The sequence below is a fragment of the Salvelinus fontinalis genome, chromosome 28 (genome assembly GCF_029448725.1).
Source record: "Salvelinus fontinalis isolate EN_2023a chromosome 28, ASM2944872v1, whole genome shotgun sequence".
Taxonomy (NCBI): Eukaryota; Metazoa; Chordata; class Actinopteri; order Salmoniformes; family Salmonidae; genus Salvelinus; species Salvelinus fontinalis.
In genome coordinates, this window is record NC_074692.1 from 33501169 (window position 1) to 33528721 (window position 27553).

The following is a 27553-nucleotide window of genomic DNA, read 5'->3' on the forward strand; positions in this document are numbered from 1 at the left end:
TACAACAACATCTGGTCCCATATCTCTGTCCTCTTATCTACAACAACATCTGGTTCCATATCTCTGTCCTCTTATCTACAACAACATCTGGTCCCATATCTCTGTCCTCTTATCTACAACAACGTATGGTCCCATATCTCTGTCCTCTTATCTACAACAACATCTGGTTCCATATCTCTGTCCTCTTATCTACAACAACATCTGGTTCCATATCTCTGTCCTCTTATCTACAACAATATCTGGTCCCATATCTCTGTCCTCTTATCTTCAACAACGTCTGGTCCCATATCTCTGTCCTCTTATCTTCAACAACATCTGGTTCCATATCTCTGTCCTCTTATCTACATAAACATCTGGTTCCATATCTCTGTCCTCTTATCTTCAACAACATCTGGTTCCATATCTCTGTCCTCTTATCTTCAACAACATCTGGTTCCATATCTCTGTCCTCTTATCTACAACAACGTCTGGTCCCATATCTCTGTCCTCTTATCTTCAACAACATCTGGTTCCATATCTCTGTCCTCTTATCTACATAAACATCTGGTTCCATATCTCTGTCCTCTTATCTTCAACAACATCTGGTTCCATATCTCTGTCCTCTTATCTACAAAAACATCTGGTCCCATATCTCTTAGTCCTCTTATCTATATCTACCACAATGTCCCATGTCTGACCCCATCAGCTTTCTCATTCTCCTCAGACCTGAGCTGAAACCTAGACCACTCCTTTCATCTAGAACAATGTCTATTACTGTAGTCAACACCCTCAACTAGACCCCTCCTTTTAAGGAACCCATCCTCCACTACAGCCACAGTGTAGGTCAGAGGTATTCAACCATTTCTAGCATTACAGCTACTTAAAAAAAATCAAATGTTCCATTTTTCTAACTTTCAAATAGGCACATTGTTCTCTTTCTTCTCTCTCCTGCAATTCTTCTCCAGGTCCTTAGTGAGAACTTGTTCTCAACAGGCCTAACTGGTTAAATAAAGGTGAAATAAAAATAAATAAATAAATAAAAAGTATACAAGAGAATGTACTGCACTATGTTTTCTGTCAATATACCTGGTAAAATAATGGTTAATAAACAACTCTAAGGCGAGCCATATAAATCTGTCATTTACCCCCCAAATTCTATCTTATATTTTAGAGCTGTAGATTAACTTTGATGTCCATGTCATAGCTTATTTTTTTATTTTATTTAACTAGGCAAGTCAGTTAAGAACAAATTCTTTATTTACAATGATGGCCTACCCCGGCCAAACCCTAACCCGGACGACGCTGGGCCAATTGTGCACCGCCCTATGGGACTCACAATCACGGCCGGTTGTGATACAGCATGGAATCGAACCAGGATCTGTAGTGACGCCTCTAGCACTTAAATGCAGTGCCTTAGACATCTGCCCCACTCATTATCCTTAATTCACACCAGAAGACAATTTTATTTAGGTCTGAAAGAAAACTTGGATTTTCTTGTGTAATTCCCCTTTAATTGCGCATCTGGCCCTTTAATTGTGCATCTGGCCCTTTAATTGTGCATCTGGCCCTTTAATTGCTCATCTGCTGCTTTAATTGCGCATCTGGCCCTTTAGTTGTGCATCTGGCCCTTTAATTGTGCATCTAGCGAGTGAGGAATGTCTAGCGATTCTATCTGTACTACTGATGCTCTCTTCACCAGTAGTGGTGTGTGGGTAAAATCACTGGAAAAAGCCATATTACAACCTATGTGTTGTAATTATTGTGTTGTTTGCTCTATAACCTCTTAATTAATATGCCTTGACACCGTGATATATAGGTCTGAAGGCAGAGACAATAAGAAGACACAGTGGCAGAATAAATTCAACCACACACCACAAAACCGGAGAGAAACCTCTGTCCTGTGAAGTCCACAAAGCATATTGCATGTCACTAATAGTTACAGTACATGACCTACAGTATGGTTAAACAAGTTATTATTTCTGACATTTTGTGACAACTAAACATCTATTGATTTGGAGCGATACAGCAAGTCACAAAGAAACAGGAGCTGCCTCCACTATTCCAGCACCATTTCAACTTCAATATTTCAACATCATCAAATCACCTCTGCTTAGTCTAATACAGTGACAACTAAAATATACCAAAAACAATTAAGTCCAATCAACGTAAGCTTAATATGATGTGTCCATGTTTCTGATTTGTGTGTGTGTGTGTGTTTGCGTGTGTGTGAGTGAGTGCAAGTAGAAAATACGTTGACTCATCCTACTTGTCGAGAAACGCCAATGCCATCCTCCTCATGTTAATGAAATGGTCTTTCACTCTGTCATACACACTTCTATTTTTTGTTGCCGTTGGCTACCTGACTAAAATGCTTGCGTGCTAGCCTAACTTTCTTTCATGTGCAACGTTAGCTAGTTAACATTAGCCTTCTACATCTAGCTACATATTGAACTTCCATCCTCTCAGGCCAGGGGCACAATGCAGGAATTTATGGTTGGATCAGAATTCCAGCCAGCCCAATGTGTCCATAAAGGGGAGGTTACTAGTTCTTTACAAGGGTTGTACCTCAAATGGCACCCTATTCCCTATATAGTGCACTACTTTTGACCAGGGCCCATAGAGTGGGTAGTGCACTACACATGGAATAGGGTGCCATTTGGAAGGGACAAGGAACTAATAGCTCAAATCAAATCAAATGTATTTATAAAGCCCTTCTTACATCCGCTGATATCTCAAAGTGATGTACAGAAACCCAGCCTAAAACCCCAAACAGCAAGCAATGCAGGTGTAGAAGCACAGTGGCTAGGAAAAACTCCCTAGAAAGGCCAGAACCTAGGAAGAAACCTAGAGAGGAACCAGGCTATGAGGGGTGGCCAGTCTTCTTCTGGCTGTGCCGGGTGGAGATTATAACAGAACATGGCCAAGATGTTCAAATGTTCATAGATGACAAGCAGGGTCAAGTAATAATAATCACAGTAGTTGTCGAGGGTGCAACAGGTCAGCATCTCAGCACCTCAGGAGTAAATGTCAGTTGGCTTTTCATAGCCGATCATTCAGAGTATCTCAGAGTATCTCTGGGACAGGTAGCATGTCCGGTGAACAGGTCAGGGTTCCATAGTCGCAGGCAGAACAGTTGAAACTGGAGCAGCAGCACGGCCAGGTGGACTGGGGACAGCAAGGAATCATCAGGCCAGGTAGTCCTGAGGCATGGTCCTAGGGCTCAGGTCCTCCGAGAGAAGAGAGAGAGAGAAATAAAGAAAGAAAGAGAGAATTAGAGAGAGCATACTTAAATTCACACAGGACACCGGATAAGACAGGAGAAACACTCCAGATATAACAGACTGACCCTAGCTCCCCGACACATAAACCACTGCAGCATAAATACTGGAGGCTGAGACAGGAGGGGTCGGGAGACACTGTGGCCCCATCCGACGATGCCCCCGGACACGGCCAAACAGGCAGGATATAACCCCACCCACTTTGCCAAAGCACAGCCCCCACACCATCAGAGGGATATCTTCAACCACCAACTTACCATCCTGAGACAAGGCCGAGTATAGCCCACAAAGATCTCCGCCACGGCACAACCCAAAGGAAGGGGGGGGGGGGGGTGCTGAGTTACTTATCATCTGTCATGATGATGTATTCCCACGGCAACACGTTTTTCACACCTGTGTTTGTTCAAGCTGGCCTGAAATGTGTTTGGTACGCCTCGTTCCAACATTGTTTCATTTGAAACATGTTTCCTTACAGCAGAAGAAGAATCCAGTTTAGCGATCTGTACATCTGGTCGGGTATACCAAAACTAGCTGAATACTGCTGTCTTACTTAATCACAATCCCCCAAAACAACAACATTCGTTGCAGGGGAAAGGCTATACTATTTAATTGTTTGCATTTTTATCTGTTGTGAAAGAGAACCAATGTTGAATCAGTGTCAGAGATCCTTAGAGATCCTTTTTATGTCTCTATTTTGGTTTGGTCAGGGCGTGAGTTGGGGTGGGCATTCTATATCTTGTGTTTCTATGATTTTCTATTTCTATGTTTTGGCACGGTATGGTTCTCAATCAGGGACAGCTGTCTATCGTTGTCTCTGATTGGGAACCATACTTAGGTAGCTTTTTTCCCCACCGTTCTTTGTGGGAAGTTGTCTTTTTTTGTTGACACTATTGCCTTTAGCTTCACGCTTTGTTTTGTATGGTTTATTGTTTTTTGTCGGCGTCATTCTTAAATAAAGTAAAATGTATGCTCACCACGCTGCACCTTGGTCCTCTCTTTTCAACATCCACGATAATCAGGAAGATGTTGCTAATTAGACACTATGACTGTGTACAAACACATTTGGCTTAAAAGGTTTACTTAATTTCTCTCTCTAGGAATTCCATTTTCACTAACAGAGGTTCAATTACCTTGTTGATATCATAATTCCACAGTTTTATTGACAATTTGTGGCCAAAGACCGGTCTCCAAACTAAACATGGTAAGAGACTATGATTGAAAAGATATAAGCCTCATTGTCAAAACACAGTGAGTGACAGAGGTTAACACATTCACTACTGCATAAGGTAAACAGACACAGTACTTGTAAAAGATGACCTACCTTGTAACTACAGTGGGACAACCAAATCTGGATCATATAACTAAGTCAAACTTCAGAGACAGAGAGAGAGACATCAGTGTAGACACTAATTACAATACACTATCTGTAGGGGGGAGGTGGAGTTTGTACTGCTCAATGTTCTAGAATCTAGTCTGTTATGATGAGCCTGAGGATGAGGTCAGGGGGAGGACTGTTTTTCAGCTCAGTTTGAGGAGAACGAGAAATCCATGTCAGAGGAGAGGGGTTAGATGGGGGCCGGATGTTGTTGTGAAGAACTCCTTCACCATTGAACTCCTTCACCATTGAACTCCTACACCATTTAACTCCTACACCATTTAACTCCATCACCATTGAACTCCTTCACCATTGAACTCCTTCACCATTGAACTCATTCACCATTGAACTCCTACACCATTGAACTCCTACGCCATTGAACTCCTACGCCATTCAACTCCTTCACCATTCAACTCCTTCACCATTCAACTCCTACACCATTCAACTCCTACACCATTCAACTCCTACACCATTCAACTCCTACACCATTCAACTCCTACACCATTCAACTCCTACACCATTCAACTCCTACACCATTGTAAAACCGATTTTAGAGGCTATAGAAATGCATGTATTATTGTCAACATTTGTTTTTGCCAAGTATGTTCTATCACAGTTGCCTTAATGCATACTTTTAAATATACACATTTAAATAAAAAACTATTATAATAAAACATTCTTTAAAACTTCTTGTCAATAGGGGGGCGCTGTTTTCACTTTGGAAAAATTCGTGCCCAAATTAAACTGCCTTGTACTCTATTCTAGATCGTACAGTATGCATATTATTATTACTATTGGATAGAAAACACTCTCAAGTTTCTAAAATTGTTTGAATTATATCTGTGAGTAAAACAGAACTCATTTTGCAGCAAACTTCCACACAGGAAGTGAAAAATCTGAAAACGATGCTCTGTTCCAGGGCCTGCCTATTCAATTGCCTAATATTTATCGATATGCATGCACTTCATACGCCTTCCACTAGATGTCAACAGGCAGTGGAAGGTGGAATGGGGTGTCTAGCTTGATCTGAGGCCGAACAAGAGCTTTTGGCGTGACAGGTCTGGAAATTTCTTTGTCTTCTCTGGCGTGCGAAGTACGTCGACATTGGCTTCTGAAAAGCGTTCGGTATACACGGCGGATATCTCCGGCTCTGATTTTATTTGATACATGTGATAATAACATCATAAAGTAGTGTTTTTCAACCGAGTTGTATCAGTTTATTCAACGTTTATTGGGACTTTTGGAATTTTCCGTTCTTTGCGTCAAGAGAAGATGGGCATGTTCGCGCCACATGGCTAGCTAAGGTTGCTAATTCGACAGGAGAAAAGGACATTCTAAAACCAAACAACGATTTATTCTGGACCTAGGACTCCTTGTACAAGATTCTGATGGAAGCTCAACAAAAGTAAGAACAATTTATGATGTTATTCGTATTTCTGTGGAAAATGTTGATTCCTATTCTCTGCCGTTTTGGCGGGCGCTGTCTCGCAATAACGCAAGCTGTTTGTTATGGTAAAGTTATTTTAAAAAATCTAACACGGCGGTTGCATTAAGAACCAGGGTATCTTTCATTTGCCATACAACAAGTATTTTTATGCAAAGTTTATGATGAGTTCTTTGGTCAGATTAGGTGAGTGTCCAAAATTGCTCCGGACATTCTGGTGAATCGATGCTACATATTCACAATGTATAACCACGGTTTGCAGCTCTAAATATGCACATTTTCGAACAAAACATAAGTGTATTGTATAACCTGATGTTATAAGACTGTCATCTGATGAAGTTGGTCAAGGTTAGTGATTAATTGTTTATCTTTTTGCTGGTTTTTGCGAATGCTATCTATGCGGTGAATAAATGCGATTGTGTGTTTGGCTATTGCGGTGAGCTAATATAATGCTATATTGTGTTTTCGCTGTAAAACACTTAAAAAATTGGAAATATTGGCTGGATTCACAAGACGTTTATCTTTCATTTGCTGTACACCATGTATTTTTCATAAATGTTTTATGATGAGTATTTAGGTATTTCACGTTGCTCTCTGTAATTATTCTGGCTGCTTTGGTGATATTTTTGATGGTTGCTGCAATGTAAAACTATGATTTATACCTCAAATATGCACATTTTCGAACAAAACATAAATTTATTGTATAACATGTTATAAGACTGTCATCTGATGAAGTTGTTTCTTGGTTAGTGACTAATTATATCTATATTTGGTCGGTTTTGTGATAGCTACCTATGCGGTAGAAACATTGTGAAAATATGCGGTTGAGTCTTTGGCTATTGTGGTTAGCCAATAGAAATGCATATTGTGTTTTCGCTGTAAAACATTAAAAAAATCGGAAATGATGGCTGGATTCACAAGATGTTTATCTTTCATTTGCTGTATTGGACTTGTGATTTCATGATATTTATATGCTATTATTTCCTTGTGGCGCTATGCTAGGCTATGCTAGTCAGCTTTTACTGATGAGGATGCTCCCGGATCCGGGATGGGTGTTAAGTAAAGGTTAAAGTATACTTTTTAGAGAGTACCAATGTTACTGTCCCCGCTACAACAAAGAAAGACTTAAATACATGTAATTTTGTCCTGTGACATCCAGTGGAGAACTGCTCTTTCTGAGGAGAACCAATATGGCGGCTGCTGGCTTCAAAGCGTCTCGTTGGCCAATACATAGCATCAGCATCAAGGGTTTATAAACATCATTGGTTCAATCTAATCAAATTTATTCATAAAGCCCTTCTTACATCAGCTGATGTCACAAGTGATGTACAGAAACCCAGCCTAAAACCCCAAACAGCAAGCAATGCAGGTGTAGAAGTATGGTGGCTAGGAAAAACTCCCTAGAAAGGTCAGAACCTAGGAAGAAACCTAGAGAGAGCCTAGCATTCAGCTCAGGAGAATGAGAAAGACATGTAACAGATGAGGGGTCAGACAATGGAGGAGGAGGTCTAGCTACTCTAGCTGAGAATTGTTGGCTTACAGTAGTTGATGGAGGGGCTCTACTCTAGGCTAGGGGCTCCAGGGTGTAGGAGTAGTACAGGGTCTACTGTAGAGGATCTAGGGTGTAGGAGTGGTACAGGGTCTACTGTAGAGGCTCTAGGGTGTAGGAGTAGTACAGGGTCTACTGTAGGGGCTCTAGGGTGTAGGATTAGTACAGGGTCTACTGTAGGGGCTCTAGGGTGTAGGAGTAGTACAGGGTCTACTGTAGGGGCTCTAGGGTGTAGGAGTAGTACAGGGTCTACTGTAGGGGCTCTAGGGTGTAGGAGTAGTACAGGGTCTACTGTAGGGGCTCTAGGGTGTAGGAGTAGTACAGGGTCTACTGTAGGGGCTCTAGGGTGTAGGATTAGTACAGGGTCTACTGTAGGGGCTCTAGGGTGTAGGAGTAGTACAGGGTCTACTGTAGGGGCTCTAGGGTGTAGGAGTAGTACAGGGTCTACTGTAGGGGCTCTAGGGTGTAGGAGTAGTTCAGGATCCCACCCTTCGTGAGGAAACATTGATGTTTCCAAGTTCCGATCTTGATGGAGCGCTCGCAGGTCCCCAGCAGGTCGTCGGAGTTGATGTCGCTGTCGTACACCTCCAACCTCAAGATGTTGTTCTCACGTGCGTTGAGGAAGCTGAACTCCTCCTTCCAGCTGGGGTTACGGTTGTCGTTCTTCACCTCTGTCCTCCCGAGAAAGCCGTAAGCTCTGAACACCTGGATAATAATGAGAATGATTATGATCATAGAGTTAGTTAGAGGAAACATCATGGATATAACCCGTTTGCCGATGAGGATACATTAGTGTATGCTAGCATAGCACAATGACTGGAAGTCTACAGGTAAGCTAGCATACCTAGCTAGCATTAACTCGAAAAACTACCCGTAACTTCCTTCATAAGGCACGCAGAGGCATAAATCTGGTATCGAGTTCATCTGACTCTGGATAAGTAGAAAATAGAATCTCTTTAAAGTATCCCTTTAAAGTAGTCCCTTTAAAGTAGTCAACTGAATATGTATGGTCGTCACTAGTTACCACAGCCACAAAGTCATAAACCCCGCCTATTTCTACAATTTATCTTTGTAAAATCTGATTTTAAACCCAACCCTAACAGTAACCTTAACCAGACTGCTAACCTTATGCCTAACCCTAACCTTAAATTAATGCATACATTTTTGGTGTGGCTGTGGTATCTAGTGGAAACCAGTGGGTTGGGAGGGATCAGCGAAGGAGAGCAGATCAGGAGAGCAGATGATCAGCAGAGAGCAGATCAGGAGAGCAGATGATCAGCAGAGAGCAGATCAGGAGAGCAGATGATCAGCAAAGAGCAGATCAGAAGAGCAGATGATCAGCAGAGAGCAGATCAGGAGAGCATTGTCTCTTTCTTCAAATTGGGTTAACTATGGATTGAATGACATTAATGACAAGATTTGGTTCAGGACTCCAGCCCTGCAGGTGGCAGTAAATTACCAATGTAAGCTTTGTGAAAATTGCCTACTTAAAAATGGAGATGGCCTTAATGGCGCTGCCCATGCTCAGATACAAAGACGAGTCCTCTAACTAACTCTATGAATTATGATATTAATGCTGAAAATGATCCTAATAATTTTTAACCTTTATTTAACTAGGCAGTTCAGCTAAGAACAAATTCTTATTTGTCACGGCAGTCAAAGGAAGTGGACCAAAGCGCAGCGTGGTGAGCAAACATATTCTTTTATTTAGGATGACGCCGACAAAAAAACAATAAACAATACAAAACAACCGTGAAGCTTAAAGGGCTATGTGCCACAAACAAAGTTAACTTCCCACACTGAAAGGAGGGAAAAGGGCTGCCTATGTATGGTTCCCAATCAGAGACAACGTTAGACAGCTGTCCCTGATTGAGAACCATACCCGGCCAAAACATAGAAATACAAAATCATAGAAAAAAAAACATAGAATGCCCACCTCAAATCACACCCTGACCAAACCAAATAGAGACATAAAAAGGCTCTCTAAGGTCAGGGCGTGACATTATTTACAAAGACAAACCCTCCTCTAACCCGGACGACGCTGAGCCAATTGTACGCCGCCCTATGAGACTCCCGATCGCGGCCGGTTGTGATACAGCCCGGGATCGAATAATCCTAACATCACACATCAGCTATCATGGTGGACAGGTGACGCAGGAGAGGAGAGATTTACCTCGACGTAGGCATCAGGGGTCCCTAGCAGGCTGCTGTGCAGGTCAGTGGCATGGAGGTTGAACACCTTGAGGACTTTAGGTTCCTCTGCTGCATAGATCTGGACCACAGTCAGAACACACACCACCAGCAGGCACCACAGGAGAGAGGAGGAGGACATGTCTCTCAGTCAGATAGGGCTTGATCCGTGGAGGGAAGACAACTAGAAAGAGGGGGGGGGGGGGGTAGGGAGATGAAAGAAAGGAGAAAATATAAGCACATCACCTGTTTCCCTAAGAGCATGTCACAGAGCAAAAAGAGCAAGAAAAGAGAGACATATTAAAATACATAAATAATTAGAAGATAGAATTGACAAGATATATCAGGACAAAACCCACTGGTCACAGTTCAAAGTCTACTTCTGATTCACATTTGGTTGTTGTTGGATTTAGGTTACATGGATTACTTTTTGAAAATCCAATCAGATTTCCACGTTGATTCAAAGTCATCACATAGATTTTTGTTTTTTTTGTGGAAACAATGTTGATTCAACCAGTTTTTGCCCAGTGAGTTCTTTACATAATGTCCATTTTCAAATATAATACATTATAAAATAAACTCTTGTTACATGACTCCTAAAAGGTCCTAATACCTGTGTTCTGTAGAGTCTGGAGATGAGCGTCTGTCTGTCTGTCTCAGGGGGAAACAACCACTTATGATTTTTCCTATGCCCCCTCACTGTTTATAAAGACCTCACCTGTGCATCCACAATACACCCTCAACATACTCCCACAACACAGAAGCTTTGTCCCAAATGACACCCTATTCCCTAGATAGTGCACTACTTTTGACAAGAGCCCTATAGATCCTGGTCAAAAGTAGTGCACTATCTAGGCCAGTGTGTCATTTGGGAAACAGTTAGAGGGCCAATGGAGACAGGTGGCTTGTTCTCAGTGATGCCTCAACCAATGAGATAACACTCTGTGTTGCTAAACAACAGCAACACCTACAAGTATTACTAACCTCTGATGCTGATGAAATGAAGGCCAGACTTTTGAATTAACACTTTGTGGGCTAGTTTCCTGGACACAAATTCAACTTGGTCCTGGACTAAAAAGAAAAACCCTTTCAACAGGGATTCTCCATGAAGTATGGTTTTAGTTATAAATGGCCTTAATTAAGCTAAATACATTTAAACTCAGTTTTTCACAATTCCTGACATGTAATCCTAGTAAAAATTCCCTGTCTAAGGTCAGTTAGGATCACCACTTTATTTTAAGAATGTGAAATGTCAGAATAATAGTAGAGAGAATGGTTTATTATAGCTTTTATTTCTTTCATCACATTCCCAGTGTGTCAGAAGTTTACATACACTCAATTCGTATTTGGAAGCATTGCCTTTAAATTGTTTAACTTGGGTCAAACGTTTCGGGTAGCCTTCCACAAGCTTCCCACAATAATGGGTGAATTTTGGCCCATTCCTCCTGACAGAGCTGGTGTAACTGAGTCAAGTTTGTAGGCCTCCTGGCTCGCACACGCTTTTTCAGTTCTGCCTACACATTTTCTATAGAATTGAGGTAAATCTTTTGTGATGGCCACTCCAATACCTTGACTTTGTTGTCCTGAAGCCATTTTGCCACAACTTTGGAAGTATGCCTAGGGTCATTTTCCATTTGGAAGACCCATTTGCAACCAAGCTTTAACTTCCTGACTGATGTCTTGAGATGTAGCTTCAATATGTCCACATCATTTTCCACCCTCATGATGCCATCTAATTTGAGAAGTACATCAGTCCCTCCTGCAGCAAAGCACCCCCACAACATGATGCTGCCACCCCCGTGCTTCACGGTTGGGATGGTGTTCTTCGGCTTGCAAGCATCCTTTTTTCCCCCTCCAAACATAACGATGGTCATTATGGCCAAACAGCTCTATTTTTGTTTCATCAGACCAGAGGACATTTCTCCAAAAAGTACAATCTTTGTCCCCATGTGCAGTTACAAACCGTAGTCTGGCTTTTTTATGGCAGTTTTGGAGCAGTGGCTTTTTCCTTGCTGAGCGGCCTTTCAGGTTATGTCGATATAGGACTCGTTTTACTGTGGATATAGATACTTTTGTACCTGTTTCCTCCAGCATCTTCACATGGTCCTTTGCTGTTGTTCTGGGATTGATTTGCACTTTTCACACCAAAGTACGTTCATCTCTAGGAGACAGAACGCATCTCCTTCCTGAGCGGTATGACGGCTGCGTGGTCCCATGGTGTTTATACTTGCATACTATTGTTTGTAGAGATGAACGTGGTACCTTCAGGCGTTTGGAAAATGCTCCCAAGGATGAACCAGACTTGTGGAGGTCCCAAAAAAATCTGAGGTCTTGGCTGATTTCTTTAGATTTTCCCATGATGTCAAGCAAAGAGGCACTGAGTTTGAAGGTGGGGCTTGACATCGATCCACAGGTACACCTCCAATTGACTCAAATAGTGTCAATTAGCCTATCAGAATTTTCTAGAATTTTCCAAGCTGTTTAAAGGCACAGTCAACTTAGTGTATGTAAACTTCTGACCCACTGGAATTGTGATACAGTGAATTATAAGTGAAATAATCTGTCTGTAAACAATTGTTGGAAAAATGACTTGTGTCATGTACAAAGTAGATGTCCTAACCAACTTGCCAAAACTATAGTTTGTTAACAAGACATTTGTGGATTGGTTGAAAAATGAGTTTTAATCACTCCAAACTAAGTGTATGTAAACTTCCGACTTCAACTGTATGTGTTGTGATAATTGCGTAGTTTGCTCTATAACCTGTTAGTTCATATGCCTTGCGACCATAATATATTGGCCTAAAGGCCGATACAATAAGAAGACACAGGGAAAGAATGAATTCAACCACACATTTGTTTCATCATAAAACCAGAGAGCGACCTCTATCCTGTGAAGTCCACAAAACATATAGCATGTAACAAACAGCTCCATCTCTCTCTCTCTCTCTCTCTCTCTCTCTCTCTCTCTCTCTCTCTCTCTCTCTCTCTCTCTCTCTCTCTCTCTCTCTCTGCAAGTACTCACCCTACTTGTACTACTCGTACACCCTAGATCCCCTACAGTAGACCCTGTACTACTCCTACACCCTAGATCCTCTACAGTAGACCCTGTTCTACTCCTACACCCTAGAGCCTCTAGTGTAGACTCTGTACTACTCCTACACCCTAGAGCCCTTACAGTAGACCCTGTACTACTCCTACACCCTAGAGCCTCTACAGTAAACCCTGTACTACTCCTACACCCTAAAGCCTCTACAGTAGACCCTGTACTACTCCTACACCCTGGAGCCCCTAGCCTAAAGTAGAGCCCCTCCATCAACTACTGTAAGCCAACAATACTCAGCTAGAGTAGCTAGACCTCCTCCTCCATTGTCTGACCCCTCATCTGTTACATGTCTTTCTCATTCCAAATCAAACCTTATTTGTCACTGTAACGGTCCTCCTCTTCATCCGAAGAGGAGGAGCATGGATTGAACCAAGATGCAGCAGATTGTGAATACATAATATTTATTTACGACAACGACGAAACACGGGAAAAACACTTGGAATGATACAAAATAACAAAACGAAAACGTAGACAAACCTGAACTATACGAACTTACATATAACACTAAGAACGCACGAACAGGGAAAATAGACTACACAAAAGGAACGATGTACAAACAAACCGAACAGTCCCGTATGGTGCGAACACTGTGAAACAACCTACCTAAATATGAATCTCAATTAGAGGAAACGCCAAACACCTGCCTCTAATTGAGAGCCATACCAGGCAACCCTTAAACCAACATAGAAACAGAAAACATAGAATGCCCACCTAAACTCACGTCCTGACCAACTAACACATACAACAAACTAACAGAAATAGGTCAGGAACGTGACAGTCACATGCGCCGAATACAACAAGTGTAGACTTTACCGTGAAATGCTTACTTACAAGCCCTTAACCAACAGTGCAGTTCAAGAAGAGTTAAGAAAATATTTACCAAGTAGACTAAAATAAGAAGTAACACAATAAGAATAACAATAACGAGACTATATACAGAGGGCACCGGTACCAAGTCAGTGTGCAGGGTACAGGTTAGTTGAGGTAATTTGTACACGTACAATACCGTTCAAAAGCTTGGGGTCACTTAGAAATGTCCTTGTTTTTGAAAGAAAAGCACATTTTTTTGTCCATTAAAACAACCTCAAATTGATCATAAATACAGTGTAGACATTGTTAATGTTGTAATTGACTATTGTAGCTGTAAACGGCTGATTTTTTTATGGAATATCAACATAGACGTACAGAGGCCCATTATCAGCAACCATCACTCCTGTGTTCCAATGACACGTTGTGAAGAGGTGTCTCCAGAATGCTGGCCTTCTAGGCAGAGTTCCTCTGTCCAGTGTCTATGTTCTTTTGCCCATCTTAATCTTTTGTTTTTATTGGCCAGTCTGCGATATGGCTTTTTCTTTGCAACTCAGTCTTGAAGGCCAGCATCCCGGAGTCGCCTCTTCACTGATGACATTGAGACTGGTGTTTTGCGGGTACTATTTAATGAAGCTGACAGTTGAGGACTTGTGAGGCGTCTGTTTCTCAAACTAGACACTCTAATGTACTTGTCCTCTTGCTCAGTTGTGCACCGGGGACTCCAACTCCTCTTTCTATTCTGGTTAGAGCCAGTTTGCGCTGTTCTGTGAAGGGAGTAGTACACAGTGTTGTATGACATCTTCAGTTTCTTTTGCAATTTCTCGCATGGAATAGTCTTCATTTCTCAGAACAAGAATAGACTGGCGAGTTTCAAAAGGAAGTTCTTTGTTTCAAGACATTTTGAGCCTTTAATCGAACTCACAAATGCTGATGCTCCAGATACTCAACTAGTCTAAAGAAGGACAGTTGTATTGCTTCTTTAACCAGAACAACAGTTTTCAGCTGTGCTAACATAATTGCAAAAGGGTTTTCTAATGATCAATTAGCCTTTTAAAAGGATAAATTTGGTTTAACTTACACACTGTGCCATTGCTGATAATGGGCCTCTGTACGCCTACGTAGATATTCCATTACAAATCTGCCATTTTCAGCTACAATAGTCATTTACAAGGTTAACAACGTCTACACTGTATTTCAGATCAATTTGATGTTATTTTAATGGACCAAAAATGTGATTTTCTTTCAAAAACAAGGACATTTCTTAGTGACGCCAAACTTTTGATCGGTAGTGTAGGTGGGGGTGAAGTGACTATGCATAGGTAATAAACAGCGAGTAGCAGCAGTGTACAAAAGGGGTCGGGGTCAATGTAAATTGTCCGGTGGCAATTTTATTAATTGTTCAGCAGTCTTATGGCTTGGGGGTAGAAGCTGTTGAGGAGCCTTTTGGTCCTAGACTTGGCGCTCCGGTACCGCTGCCGTGAGGTTGCAGAAAGATAAGTCTATAACTTGGGTGACTGGAGTCTTTAACAATTTTAAGGGCTTTCCTCTGACACCGCCTATTGTATAGGTCCTGGATGGCAGGAAGCTTGCGGCGATGCAACCGGTCAGTATGCTCTCGATGGTGCAGCTGTAGAACCTTTTGAGGATCTGGGGACCCATGACAAATTTTTTCAGTCTCCTGAGGGGGGAAAGTTTTGTCGTGCCCTCTTCATGACTGTCTGGTATGTTTGGACTATGATAGTTCATGGTGATGTGGACGCCAACGAACTTGAAACTCTTGACCCGCTCCACTACAGCTCCGTCGATGTTAATGGGGGCCTGTTCGACCCGCCTTTTCCTGTAGTCCATGAACAGCTCCTTTGTCTTGCTCACATTAAGGGAGAGGTTGTTGTCTTGGCATCACACTGACAGTTCTCTGACCTCCTCCCTATAGGCTGTCTCATCGTTGTCGGTGATCAGGCTTAACACTGTTGTGTCGTCAGCAAACTTAATGATGGTGTTGGAGTCGTGTTTGGCCACACAGTTGTGGGTGAACAGAGAATACAGGAGGGGACTAAGTACACAGCCTGAGGGGCCCCAGTGTTAAGGATCAGCGTGGCAGACGTGTTGTTGCCTACTCTTACCACCTGGGGGCGGCCCGTCAGGAAGTACAGGATCCAGTTGCAGAGGCAGGTGTTTAGTCCCAGAGTCCTTAGCTTAGTGATGAGCTTCGCGGGCACTATGGTGTTGAACGCTGAGCTGTTGTCAATGAACAGCATTCTCACATAGGTGTTCCTTTTTGTCCAGGTGAGAAAGGGCAGTGTGGAGTGCGATTTAGATTGTATCATCTGTGGATCTGTTGGGGCGGTATGCGAATTGGAGTGGGTCTAGGGCGTCCGGGAGGATGCTGTTGATGTGAGCCATGACCAGCCTTTCAAAGCACTTCATGGCTACCGATGTGAGTGCTACGGAGCGGTAATCATTTAGGGAGGTTACCTTTGCTTCCTTGGGCACAGGGACTATGGTGGTCTGCTTGAAACATGTAGGTATTACAGATTCGGTCAGGGAGAGGTTGAAAATGTCAGGGAAGACACTTGCCAGTTGGTCTGCGCATGCTTTGAGTACATGTCCTGATAATCCATATGGCCCAGCAGCTTTGTGAATGTTGACCTGTTCACGCTTTTATATTTTGTTGTCCTAGGCTTCCTGTCTAAAATGCTTGCTCGCTAGCCTACCTTATTTTCATGGGCAACGATGAGCCAGCTAGTTAACGTTAACCTCCTACATCTAGCTACATATTGAACTTCCATCCTCTCAGTTCAGGGGCACAACAATGTATGAATTTATGGTTAATTCAGAATCGTCATTATAATCATTGGTCAGTACGGAGAATTAAGTAAAACCACAAGTCCAAATCCCTATCTCCATCCATGGCTAATTTAGAAAAGGGCTAATTTTAGCTAGATAGCCACTGGAGGACAACAACACAACGAGATGCAACAATTCAAGTTGTCTCTGTCAATGACGTTTTGCTCTCGTTGTGAAGCCAAATCCAAACTGGCTTTCTTTTACACTTTTTGTTTTGGTGCACCAGGACCATTCACAATTGAGCTCACTCAGTTTCTCTCAACGATGATTGGTTATTATTATTCTAAAAAAAATTATGAAGGGGAGGCCAAATGCTCGCTGGCTTCCCTAGCATTCAGTGCTACGAGAGGCAACAATGCAAAAAGAGTATGACCAGACAATATCAGATATATGGCCTACACATAAAGAGACAGAGTGGCACTGTTTCGCAGGTGACATACTTCAGCCCCTTGCGAATTGAAGGAAAACTATGAAACAGAGACGAAAGATACATAAGTATGTTATTTATTTCTGTCAATTTTGGGGGGAAGCCTGGCTTCCCTTGTTATCCATGAATACACGTCACTGGAAAGGTCCATGCTGTAACCATTTGATCCCAATTAGTTTCATGTGAATGTGCATTTGGATCTTCTTGAGTGATGTAAGTAGCCTAACTAATGTTTATTCAAATTTTTACAGCCATCTGTATTTTGTTTCAAGCAAAGCCTATTTAGCCTAAGTTTACGTGCTGTTGAGTTCTGGCCGCATGAAAGAAAAAAACATGACATTTCAGCACAATCATCTTAAATTGTCATGAGAAATTATGTGGTGTTTTTGGTCTAACAGTAGCCTAACGTTATCTAAACTATTATTTTCAGTTTGTTATGTAGAATACTAATGAATCATTAAGTGATCTTGCGAGATATAGCACCATCTGAGGACACTCTGCTGTGTACCGGCAGCACTACACCCCTGATTATGACTTGATAATATCCAGGTTTTTCATGTTACCAAGGCTCTATGAACTAAGCGGGGCGTTCAGTTGACAGCAATTTTTTTTAACCATTGCAGCAGTGCAAAAGATTCAGATCTGACCAAAAATCATTCAGGGCTAAACCCCTTAGAGCCAGGTGATGGTGATGTCCCTGCTTCTAGTCCTGCTGAGTCGTCACTATTTGGGCAACTGGCAAAGTCCTCAGGTCCTGAGTCTATTTCTAATATTTATCTTCTTAAAATCTGATTTTAAATCTACCCTAACCTTAACCCTAACCTTAACCAAACTGCTAACCTAACGCTTAACCCTAATTTTAAGACATAAAAAATTAAGAATAAATGGAACAGCAAAATACATCAATGTATTTCAAGATATTTTTTTATAAGTATTTCATTGATCAAAGTGCGGTGCAAAAGTCCATATGGTTGTGCTATTGTCTATCAGGCCCTATATCGTCTACTTTAAGTACACACATCCAGCTTCAGTTCAGACATCGACTCAACACTCCACATGGGGTCGGCCATGTTCTTCTGGAAGTCCATCGTGCCCCCGAAGGAGGGACCGCACCACATCTTGACGCATGGGTCGGGCTGACTGAAGGTGTCTCCGGGACGGCTGGTGGCACCACACCTTGACGTGAACAGGAAAGAGGGGGTTTCATGCTTAAACAACTGGAGTAGAGGTACTAATTTAAATCATTGAATTATGCATCAGAAGTTGAGCGAGAAACTCTCCCTATGATAATAATAATAATAATAATAATAATAATTTCATAATAATAATATAATAATATAGTAATAATAATTATAATAATATGGTACAAATATAATAATAATATAATAATTATAATAATATAATAATTTTATGATAATAATTATATAATTACAATAATATAACAATAATAATATCATAATAATACTATCATCATAATTATAATAATATAATATGATAATAATAATATAATCATAACAACAATAATAATAATATGATAATAATAATGCAATGATACAAATACTAATAATATAATAATAACCATATCATAATATAATAATAATATGGTAATAATAATATAGTAATAATAATATGATAATAATAATAATAGTAACAATGTAATAATAAACGTATAATAATGTAATAATAATAATAATAATATAATAATAATAATAATGAACATATAATAATAGTAATAAAAATATAGTAATAATAATAATATAATAATATAATGCTAATAATAATAAACATATTATACTATTATGGAAACATCTGCGCTATGCCGATCTAGCTGCCGAAGCACGGCATCATGGCTGGAACACAGAAGTCCGACCAGTGGAGGTGGGCTGCAGAGGTTTTGTGGCAACATCTACAACCAGACTGCTTAGAGACCTGGGAATTAAGGGCCAGAGCCAGCGTTCGGCAATCAAAGCTGTATCAGAGGCGGCAGAAGGCAGCAGTCAATGGCTCTGGATGAAGAGGAAAGACCCCAGCTGGGCCCCGAAGTGAGAGAGCCAGGAGATATGCGGTCAACAATGCTTGACTCAGGGAGGAGGACGCCCCTGCCATGCATAGTCCCATGGGATGTTGGCTATCAACAACAAGGCAACTCCTATGACTAATTGGGAATGGGACGCAAGCGTAGGATTGATCACCCTGTCGCTGGCCGCCTTTGGGGAGGGTGTATAGTGTGAAAGGCCGAAACACCCTAGGAACCAAAGGTACACTACTGACGATGCGCTCCCCAAATTTCACCAGTCTCACTGTTCATGAACTCTTGGAAGTGCTTGCACAAAGGATAGTAACATCTCATCCCGTGTTCTTGGAATCTTATAATAATAATGATAATAATAATATAATAATAATAATAATGATAATATAATAATGATAATAATAATATAATAATAATATACTAATAATAATAATATAGTAATAATAATATTATAATACTAATGTAATAATAATGAGTGGACGACAGCCAAGATGAGGACATTGTGAAGTGGAAGCTCGATCAATGGGAGAAGGCAACATTCTGTGAGGGAGAGGGTGAGGGAGAGGGAGAGGGAGAGGGAGAGGGAGAGGGAGAGGGAGAGGGAGAGGGAGAGGGAGAGAGTAGGGGAGTGGAGGGGAAGGATGCGGGGACAAAGATATTAACATGTTACCAGGGTGTCAATAAGAGTTGGGAACAGAGTACAAACACATTGTTCAGAGAGAGGAGAACAAAAAACATTGCTAAAGAGAGAGAGAAAGAGAGAGAAAGAGAGAAAGAGAGAATGAGAGAATGAGAGAGAGAGAGAGAGAGAGACAGGGAAAAAGAGGGAAAGAGAGGGAAAGAAAGGGAGAATGAGAGAGAAAGAGAGGGAGAGAGGGAAAGAAAGAGAGAATGAGAGAGAAAAAGAGTGAAAAAGAGGGAAAGAGAGGGAAAGAAAGGGAGAATGAGAGAGAAAGAGAGGGAAAGAGAGGGAAAGAAAGGGAAAGAGAGAGAAAGAGAGAGTAAAAGAGAGCAAGAGAAAAATCGATACACAGAGAGACTGAAAGAGAAAGAGAGTGGGGGGAGGGGAAGAGGGACAAGAAATGGATGAAGACTCATCTGTAGAGGCTAAAGATGAACCTGTCTCACGCCAAGTTATCCCAAGGCCTCGTACCCGCGGCATGCAGAATAAGTTCATATTAAACCACATGTGGTTCGTTCCCAGTGGTATCTAGCACCAATATGAACACAGGGTGCATCCCAAATGGCCCCCTTTTCCTCATATAGTGCACTACTATGCGCCCTGGTCAAAAGTAGTGTACAAAGGGAATAGGACGCCATTTGGGAAGCAGTCACACCCTCTCCTGCCAAGAGATTTTAAAAACAAGCTAAAAGCCAATCTGATGTTTAAAACCTACATAAGCAAAAAATAAACTAAACATCAGGTAATCTGATGCGGTTTAAGCTGCATTTACATTTGCTTAAGCTGTTTTCTAGTGAAATGTGTTTTCTCGTCAGGACACTGTTGTTCAGAGAGGAGCTAGCCATCAACACAGCTAACACAATCACTTCAAACTGAAGCTGGAGAGACTGCAAACTAGGTGCACTTTGTTTCATTTGAACTTTTTTCTATTTACATTTCTTTGTATATATCCATAAAAATTATGCCAGCTGATTTGTGTCCCGACTCCCGACATGTTCATTAATATGGGACAGCTGGAGATCAAATTTAAATATTGAAACAATGCTGCAAATGTCAGAGAGACAGACAGGAAGGTTTATACAAATCTCTGATGTTGAAAACAAAATGTTAGTCTAAAAGAAATGTGAGATAATGTCTAGATGCTTTTTATAGAGGAGATCAAGTTTATAAATTGCCTGGCTGGGCTGATGAGACAGGGGATTGAGCAGTCAGATGGAACAGAGTAAATAGGCATTTTAATGTCATCGATTTATCAGGGTGGTAACTTGTGGAATAGACACTGGCTGGAATGCACTTTTAACCAATCAGAATTCAGGAACAGACCCACCCATTGTAAAACAAGGTAATAAGGAATGTGTCCCCCAGTTCCTAAGTCTCATCGCTACAGGTCAATAGCAGAAAAAAATGGACAGGATCTCTTATTGGGCTGTGTCTGAAAACAGCACTAGCTGTCAACATCCTTGCTTCCTATGTCATTGTTTCCTCAGTTCCCCTCAAAGCGCACTGCCGGAGAGGAGAGGGTCCAAGGTCCTTCCCATGGTTCTCTTCCTCCAATGAGTTTTTAAAAATTGTAATTTTTTATTTCACCTTTATTTAACCAGGTAGGCCAGTTGAGAACAAGTTCTCATTTACAACTGCGACCTGGCCAAGATAAAACAAAGCAGTGCGACAAAAACAACACCACAGAGTTACACATAAACAAACATACAGTCAATAACACAAAAGAACAAAAAAACATAAAAATCTATGTACAGTGTGTGCAAATGTAGAAGAGGAGGGAGGTAGGCAATAAATAGGCCCTAGAGGTGAAAATAATGACAATTTAGCAATAATACTGGAAGGATAGATGTGCAGAAGATGATGATGATGCAAGTCGAGATAATGGGGTACAAAGGAGCAAGAGGGTAAGTAATAATATGGGGATGAGGTAGTCGGTGGGCTATTTACAGATTGGCTGTGTACAGGTACAGTGATCGGTAAGCTGCTCAGACAGCTGATCCTTAAAGTTAGAGAGGGAGATATAAGACTCCAGCTTCAGAGCTTTGAGAGAAATTGAGAAGACAAAGAAGCAAGTATTTTTTTTACTTTTTATATAACTAGACAAGTCAGTTAAAACCTCTTTGGGCTAGGGGGCAGTATTTTGACGTCTGGATGACAAGCGTGCCCAAAGTAAACTGCCTGTTACTCAGGCCCAGAAGCTAGGATATGCATATAAATGATAGATTTGGATAGAAAACACTCTAAAGTTTCTAAAACTGTTAAAATAATGTCTGTGAGTATAACAGAACTGATATGGCAAGCAAAAACCCGAGGACAAACCATCCAGAAAAACAGAAATTCAGCCCACCATTAATTACTATGGCTGTCATTTTTAATATGAAGGGAAAACCTCCCAGATTGCAGTTCAAAGGGCTTCCACTAGATTTCAACAGTCTTTAGAAAGAGTTTCAGGCTTGTTTTTGGAAAAATGACCTAGAATTTGTAGTTTTTATAAGTGGCTCCCATTTTGGCTGTAGTGTTTGTTACGTGTACTGCGAATGCGCTTACTTTGTTGTTTATCTCCGGTAATGACAATAACGATTCTCCGTCTTAAATTCTTTCGTTTATTTACGTATTATGGTACCTGAGGTTTGATTATAAACGTTGTTTGACTTGTTTGGAGAAGTTTATTGGTAACGTTTGTGATTGATTTGAATGCATTTTGAAGGAGGGAAACTGAGTGTTTGGGGATATAAAGAAGGACTTTATCGAACAAAAGGACCATTTGTGATGCAGCTGGGACCTTTTGGAGTGCCAACACAAGAAGATCTTCAAAGGTAAGGCATTTATTTTATCGCTATTTCTGACTTTCGGTGCGCATCTGCCTGGTTGGAAAATGTTTTTAATGCTTTTGTGTGCTGGGCGCTGTCCTCAGATAACCGCATGGTGTGCTTTTGCCGTAAAGCCTTTTTGAAATCTGACACAGCGGCTGGATTAACAAGAAGTTAAGCTTTTAACTGATGTATGGCACTTGTATTTCATGAATGTTATATATTACTATTTCTGTAATTTGAATTTTGCGCTCTGCAATTTCAACGGATGTTGTCGAGGTGGGTCGCTAGCCCAAAGAGGTTTTAAGAGCAAATTCTTATTTTACAATGATGGCTTACCCCGGCCAAACACTCCCCTAACCCGGACAATGCTGGGCCAATTGTGTGCCGCCCTACGGGACTCCTGATCACGGCCGGTTGTGATACAGTCGGGATCAAACCAGGGTCTGTAGTGACGCCTCTAGCACTGAGATGCAGTGCCTTAGACCACTGCGCCACTCGACAGTTAGCAACGTTTTCCTCACTCATTGGGCAGGGAAACTAGCCCTCAAAGTGTTAATTCAAAAGCCTGGCCTTCCTTTTATCAGCATCAGAGGATAGTAATACCTGTAGGTGTTGCTGTTCTTTGGCAACACAAACTGTTATGTCATTGGTTGAGGCATCACTGAGAACAAGCCACCTGTGGAGTGCCATTTATAAACAGTGAGAGGGCATAGGAAAAACCGTCAGTGGTTCCCCTGAGAAACACAGACAGACACACAGACAGAGAGACACAGACAGACGCTCGTCCCCAGACTCTACAGAACACAGGTATTATGACCCTACAGAGAGTTTATTTTATAATGTATTATATTTGAAAATGAACATTATGTAAAGGACTCACTGGGCAAAAACTGGTTGAATCAACGTTTTTTCCATGTCATGTCCTGATATATCAAGTCTTTCCTCTCATCTTCTGACTTTTTCTATCTTTTAATTTCTCTCTCTCTCTCTCTCTCTCTCTCTCTCTCTCTCTCTCTCTCTCTCTCTCTCGCTCTCTCTCTCTCTCTCTCTCTCTCTCTCTCTCTCTCTCTCTCTCTCTCTCTTTATCTCTCTCTCTCTTTTTTTATCTCTCCCCCCCCTCTCTCTCTCTCTTCCCTCCATGGATCAAGCCCTATCTGACTGTGAGACATGTCCTCCTCCTCTCTCCTGTGGTGCCTGCTGGTGGTGTGTGTTCTGACTGTGGTCCAGATCTATGCAGCAGAGGAACCTAATGTCCTCAAGGTGTTCAACCTCAGAGCCAGCGACCTGAACAGCGGCTTGTTCCAGACCCCTGATGCCTACGTCAAGGTAAATCTCTCCTCACCTGAATCACCTGTCCACCATGATAGCTGATGTGTTGTGATCTGTCTGGTGCCAAATGTCTGGGTGATACACATTGGTGGTGGATGAGGTCCGGCCTTCTCCCCTTTACTATATGAAGCTCTTTGAGCATCTGGGTAAAAGCTTTATATAAATCTAATCTATTATTATGATTGTTATTGTGTTTATGATGATTGTCATGACGATGATGATATTTATGATGACGATGATATTTATGATGATGATTATCACTATCATTATTATTATGTATCATCATTATTATCATTATCGTCATAATCATTGTCATTATTATAATTCAGGTGTTCAGAGGCGCCGGCTACGGTGGGAAAACAGAAGTAAAGACCGACAACCATGACCCCTGGTGGAAGGAGGACTTCAACTTCTTCAATGTCCGTGAGAACGACCCGCTGAGGCTGGAGGTGTACGACTCCGACGTGCTCTTCGACGACCTGCTGGGGACCTGTGAGCGCTCAGTCAAGAACGGAACTTGGCAACATAGCTGCATCATCAAGAGGGGAGGGACGCTGTATTACTCCTACACCCTTGAGCCCCTACAGTAGACCCTGTACTACTCCTACACCCTAGAGCCCCTACAGTAGACCCTGTACTACTCCTACACCCTAGAGCCCCTACAGTAGACCTTGTACTACTCCTACACCCTAGATCCCCTACAGTAGACCCTGCACTACTCCTACACCCTAGAGCCTCTACAGTAAACCCTGTATTACTCCTACACCCCAAGCCTAGAGTAATGTCCCACCTCTCATCCACAACAATCTGTCAAAACTCTGACCTCACTCTGATTCCAAACACCCTCTACATCAGCGTTTCCCAATCCCGGTCCTGGGCACTAACACACCTGATTCAACTAAAGGCTTGATGATGAGTTGAATCAAGTGTGTTAGCGGAATGCTTGGGCAAAACCCAAAATGTGCTCCTCTTTGAGTCCCCAGACATAGCTCTAAACTGTGTTCTGAATCACAACAGACACATGTACCTAGTTTCCCCCTCCTCCTCACTCTGATCTCATGGTCCTCCCTTTAGACCTCAATAAAACAAATGTATTTCAGTATAATGCTCTCAATTTGGTTCTTTCTTTTATCACCATGTGAGTGTTTAGGTTTTCTCCTGATATTTGTCTGACTCCTGCAGGAATTTGTGCCTCTGTGAAGGAATCCTGCAGGACTAATGTTGATAACTGTCCGACGTTTTGCCTACGCCTCTGTACGACTCCTGTTTGTATTGTCCTGCAGGAATTTCTAAAATCCTACAGATCCTGCATATTTAAAAAAAAACATTCCTGCAGGACAAGGTAAATTCCCGCAGGATTAATTTATTCCTGCAAGGCAAGACAAATTCCTGCAGTGGTTTTGATAAACCTGTATAATGTCAAATGTTTATCAACATCATTACTTTTTTTTTTTCAAAAGCATGTTTGACTCATTGTGTCCACACACACACACACACACACAAACTGTACACTGAACATTTTTAAGGTGCTTGACACCTTGGGTTGATGACGACAACAAATAAACAAATGAAGGCGTTCAAAGTAGACAGAATCCATGTGAACAGTCATTTCAGTTTATTCATTTTAATTTCACAAACGCTACAATTTATTGAACAATATTATCGCATACAGTATACAGCACATTTTCCAAATACATTATATATACACAAAACATACAATACAAAACATATGAATGGGAGTATGTTGTCTGGGTAGTTCAGCTCCCTCACCCACTATCAGAGTGAGTGTTGTCAGGCAAGTCTGAGGTTAAAAATAACATGGACGTGCATGCATGCATGAATTGCAGAATATACTATATTGTCACCTTATGAATAATTTGCATTTGGGCTCAGTAGTGACCTCCTGGACAGCTTTGTAAACTGCCATTATCCACCCCCTTCACCTCTCCTCAGCCCCGCCTAAAGATACAGGTTGTTGGAATGTCTTCCATGTAGATACAGGTTGTTGGGATGTCTTTCATGTAGATACAGGTTGTTGGAATGTCTTCATGTAGATACAGGTTCTTGGAATGTCTTCATGTAGATACAGGTTGTTGGGATGTCTTCATGTAGATACAGGTTGTTGGAATGTCTTCATGTAGATACAGGTTGTTGGAATGTCTTCATGTAGATACAGGTTGTTAGAATGTCTTCATGTAGATACAGGTTGTTAGAATGTCTTCATGTCGATACAGGTTGTTGGGATGTCTTCATGTAGATACAGGTTGTTGGAATGTCTTCATGTAGATACAGGTTGTTGGAATGTCTTCATGTAGATACAGGTTGTTAGAATGTCTTCATGTAGATACAGGTTGTTGGAATGTCTTCATGTAGATACAGGTTGTTGGAATGTCTTCATGTAGATACAGCTTGTTGGAATGTCTTCATGTAGATACAGGTTGTTAGAATGTCTTCATGTAGATACAGGTTGTTGGAATGTCTTCATGTAGATACAGGTTGTTGGAATGTCTTCATGTAGATACAGGTTGTTGGAATGTCTTCATGTAGATACAGGTTGTTAGAATGTCTTCATGTAGATACAGGTTGTTGGAATGTCTTCATGTAGATACAGGTTGTTGGAATGTCTTCATGTAGATACAGGTTGTTAGAATGTCTTCATGTAGATACAGATTGTTGGAATGTCTTCATGTAGATACAGGTTGTTGGAATGTCTTCATGTAGATACAGGTTGTTAGAATGTCTTCATGTAGATACAGGTTGTTAGAATGTCTTCATGTAGATACAGGTTGTTGGAATGTCTTCATGTAGATACAGGTTGTTGGAATGTCTTCATGTAGATACAGGTTGTTGGGATGTCTGAGCGTTTTATTAACTGCACATTGTTGGAGACTCTCGTTAAGTATTCCTGAAGCAGTAGCCACTGTGTCTCTCCTTTGTTGTATAGTTGGTTGTATTAAGGGGGTCAGTGAATACATACCCCACGTCACAGCTATAACCCACGTCTACAAAAGTCCTTATCAGCGTCACTGACCATTTAGTTTGTGACAACTGCATGGTTGACCCATTTTGATAGTGTGGTACTAGAGTTTGAATGAATGTGATTGCCATACACTATTGCATTTAGAGGAAATGGGCTGGTCATTCACTAAGCCTGATTCTCCAAGGAGAGAAGCCTCTCAGCATTCTCACACTTGTTTGAATTAGTCACTTCTAGATACAAATACCTACTTTACTTCAGAAGATGTCAATTAATAATCTAACATGGGGATATATACATTGCAATTTGCCATAGAGCTTCATATATGACACACAAATAAACATTACATAAATAGTGCAAAAGACTAAGTGCTGGTTAAGAGAATAAAGTCAGCATTAAACACAAAATACCTGCCTTTTTCGGTACGTACGCATCTCCTTTTTGTGACTGTTGCGTCCAGTGTCTTATTATACAGCTAAGCCTTGTATTCCATGATGTGACTTCAAGACTCAATGAGAAAAAGGGATACAAATTGTCTTTAAAACAAATTACACCAACAAAACGCCAAGAATAATATAGTTAATAACATACTAATCACACATTGTTTTCCCTGCATGCAGTAGAAGTCACCTGTAGAGTCAACATCTGGCTGGACTCAGGCATGGCTACCAGAGGTCACTGATGTTTATCGACACAGAACCTAGCTAGACTAACTAAGTGT

General features: G+C 41.3%; 2 protein-coding genes across 2 annotated transcripts in view; one reads left to right on the top strand and one right to left on the bottom strand.

Moving 5' to 3' along the window:
• LOC129826619 (perforin-1-like) overlaps window positions 1-25440 on the top strand; it is a 32783-nt gene extending 7343 nt beyond the window's left edge. Inside the window, exons 2-3 of the mRNA XM_055887537.1 lie at window positions 23675-23852; window positions 24185-25440. Of these exons, the coding sequence (XP_055743512.1) occupies window positions 23694-23852; window positions 24185-24445 (420 nt within the window). The 5' untranslated portion in view covers window positions 23675-23693 and the 3' untranslated portion in view covers window positions 24446-25440. The remainder of the gene's footprint in view (window positions 1-23674; window positions 23853-24184) is intronic.
• On the bottom strand, window positions 7347-9957 carry LOC129825774 (cytosolic phospholipase A2-like). The gene is made up of 2 exons (XM_055885920.1): window positions 9799-9957; window positions 7347-8330 (listed from the first exon to the last, which is right to left on the bottom strand). The coding sequence occupies exons 1-2, from the start codon at window positions 9955-9957 to the stop codon at window positions 8070-8072; spliced, it is 420 nt and encodes a 139-aa protein (XP_055741895.1). The 3' UTR covers window positions 7347-8069.
• Window positions 25441-27553: the final 2113 nt, after the last annotated feature.

What these genes read in the sequence shown, in the direction of transcription:
- LOC129825774 (XM_055885920.1), bottom strand. Translation starts at nt 9,957, where the DNA reads ATGTCCTCCTCCTCTCTCCTGTGGTGCCTGCTGGTGGTGTGTGTTCTG. An exon ending in CCCCTGATGCCTACGTCGAG is followed by an intron (nt 8,331 to 9,798) that starts GTAAATCTCTCC and finishes ATTATTATCCAG; the next exon opens with GTGTTCAGAGCTTACGGCTT.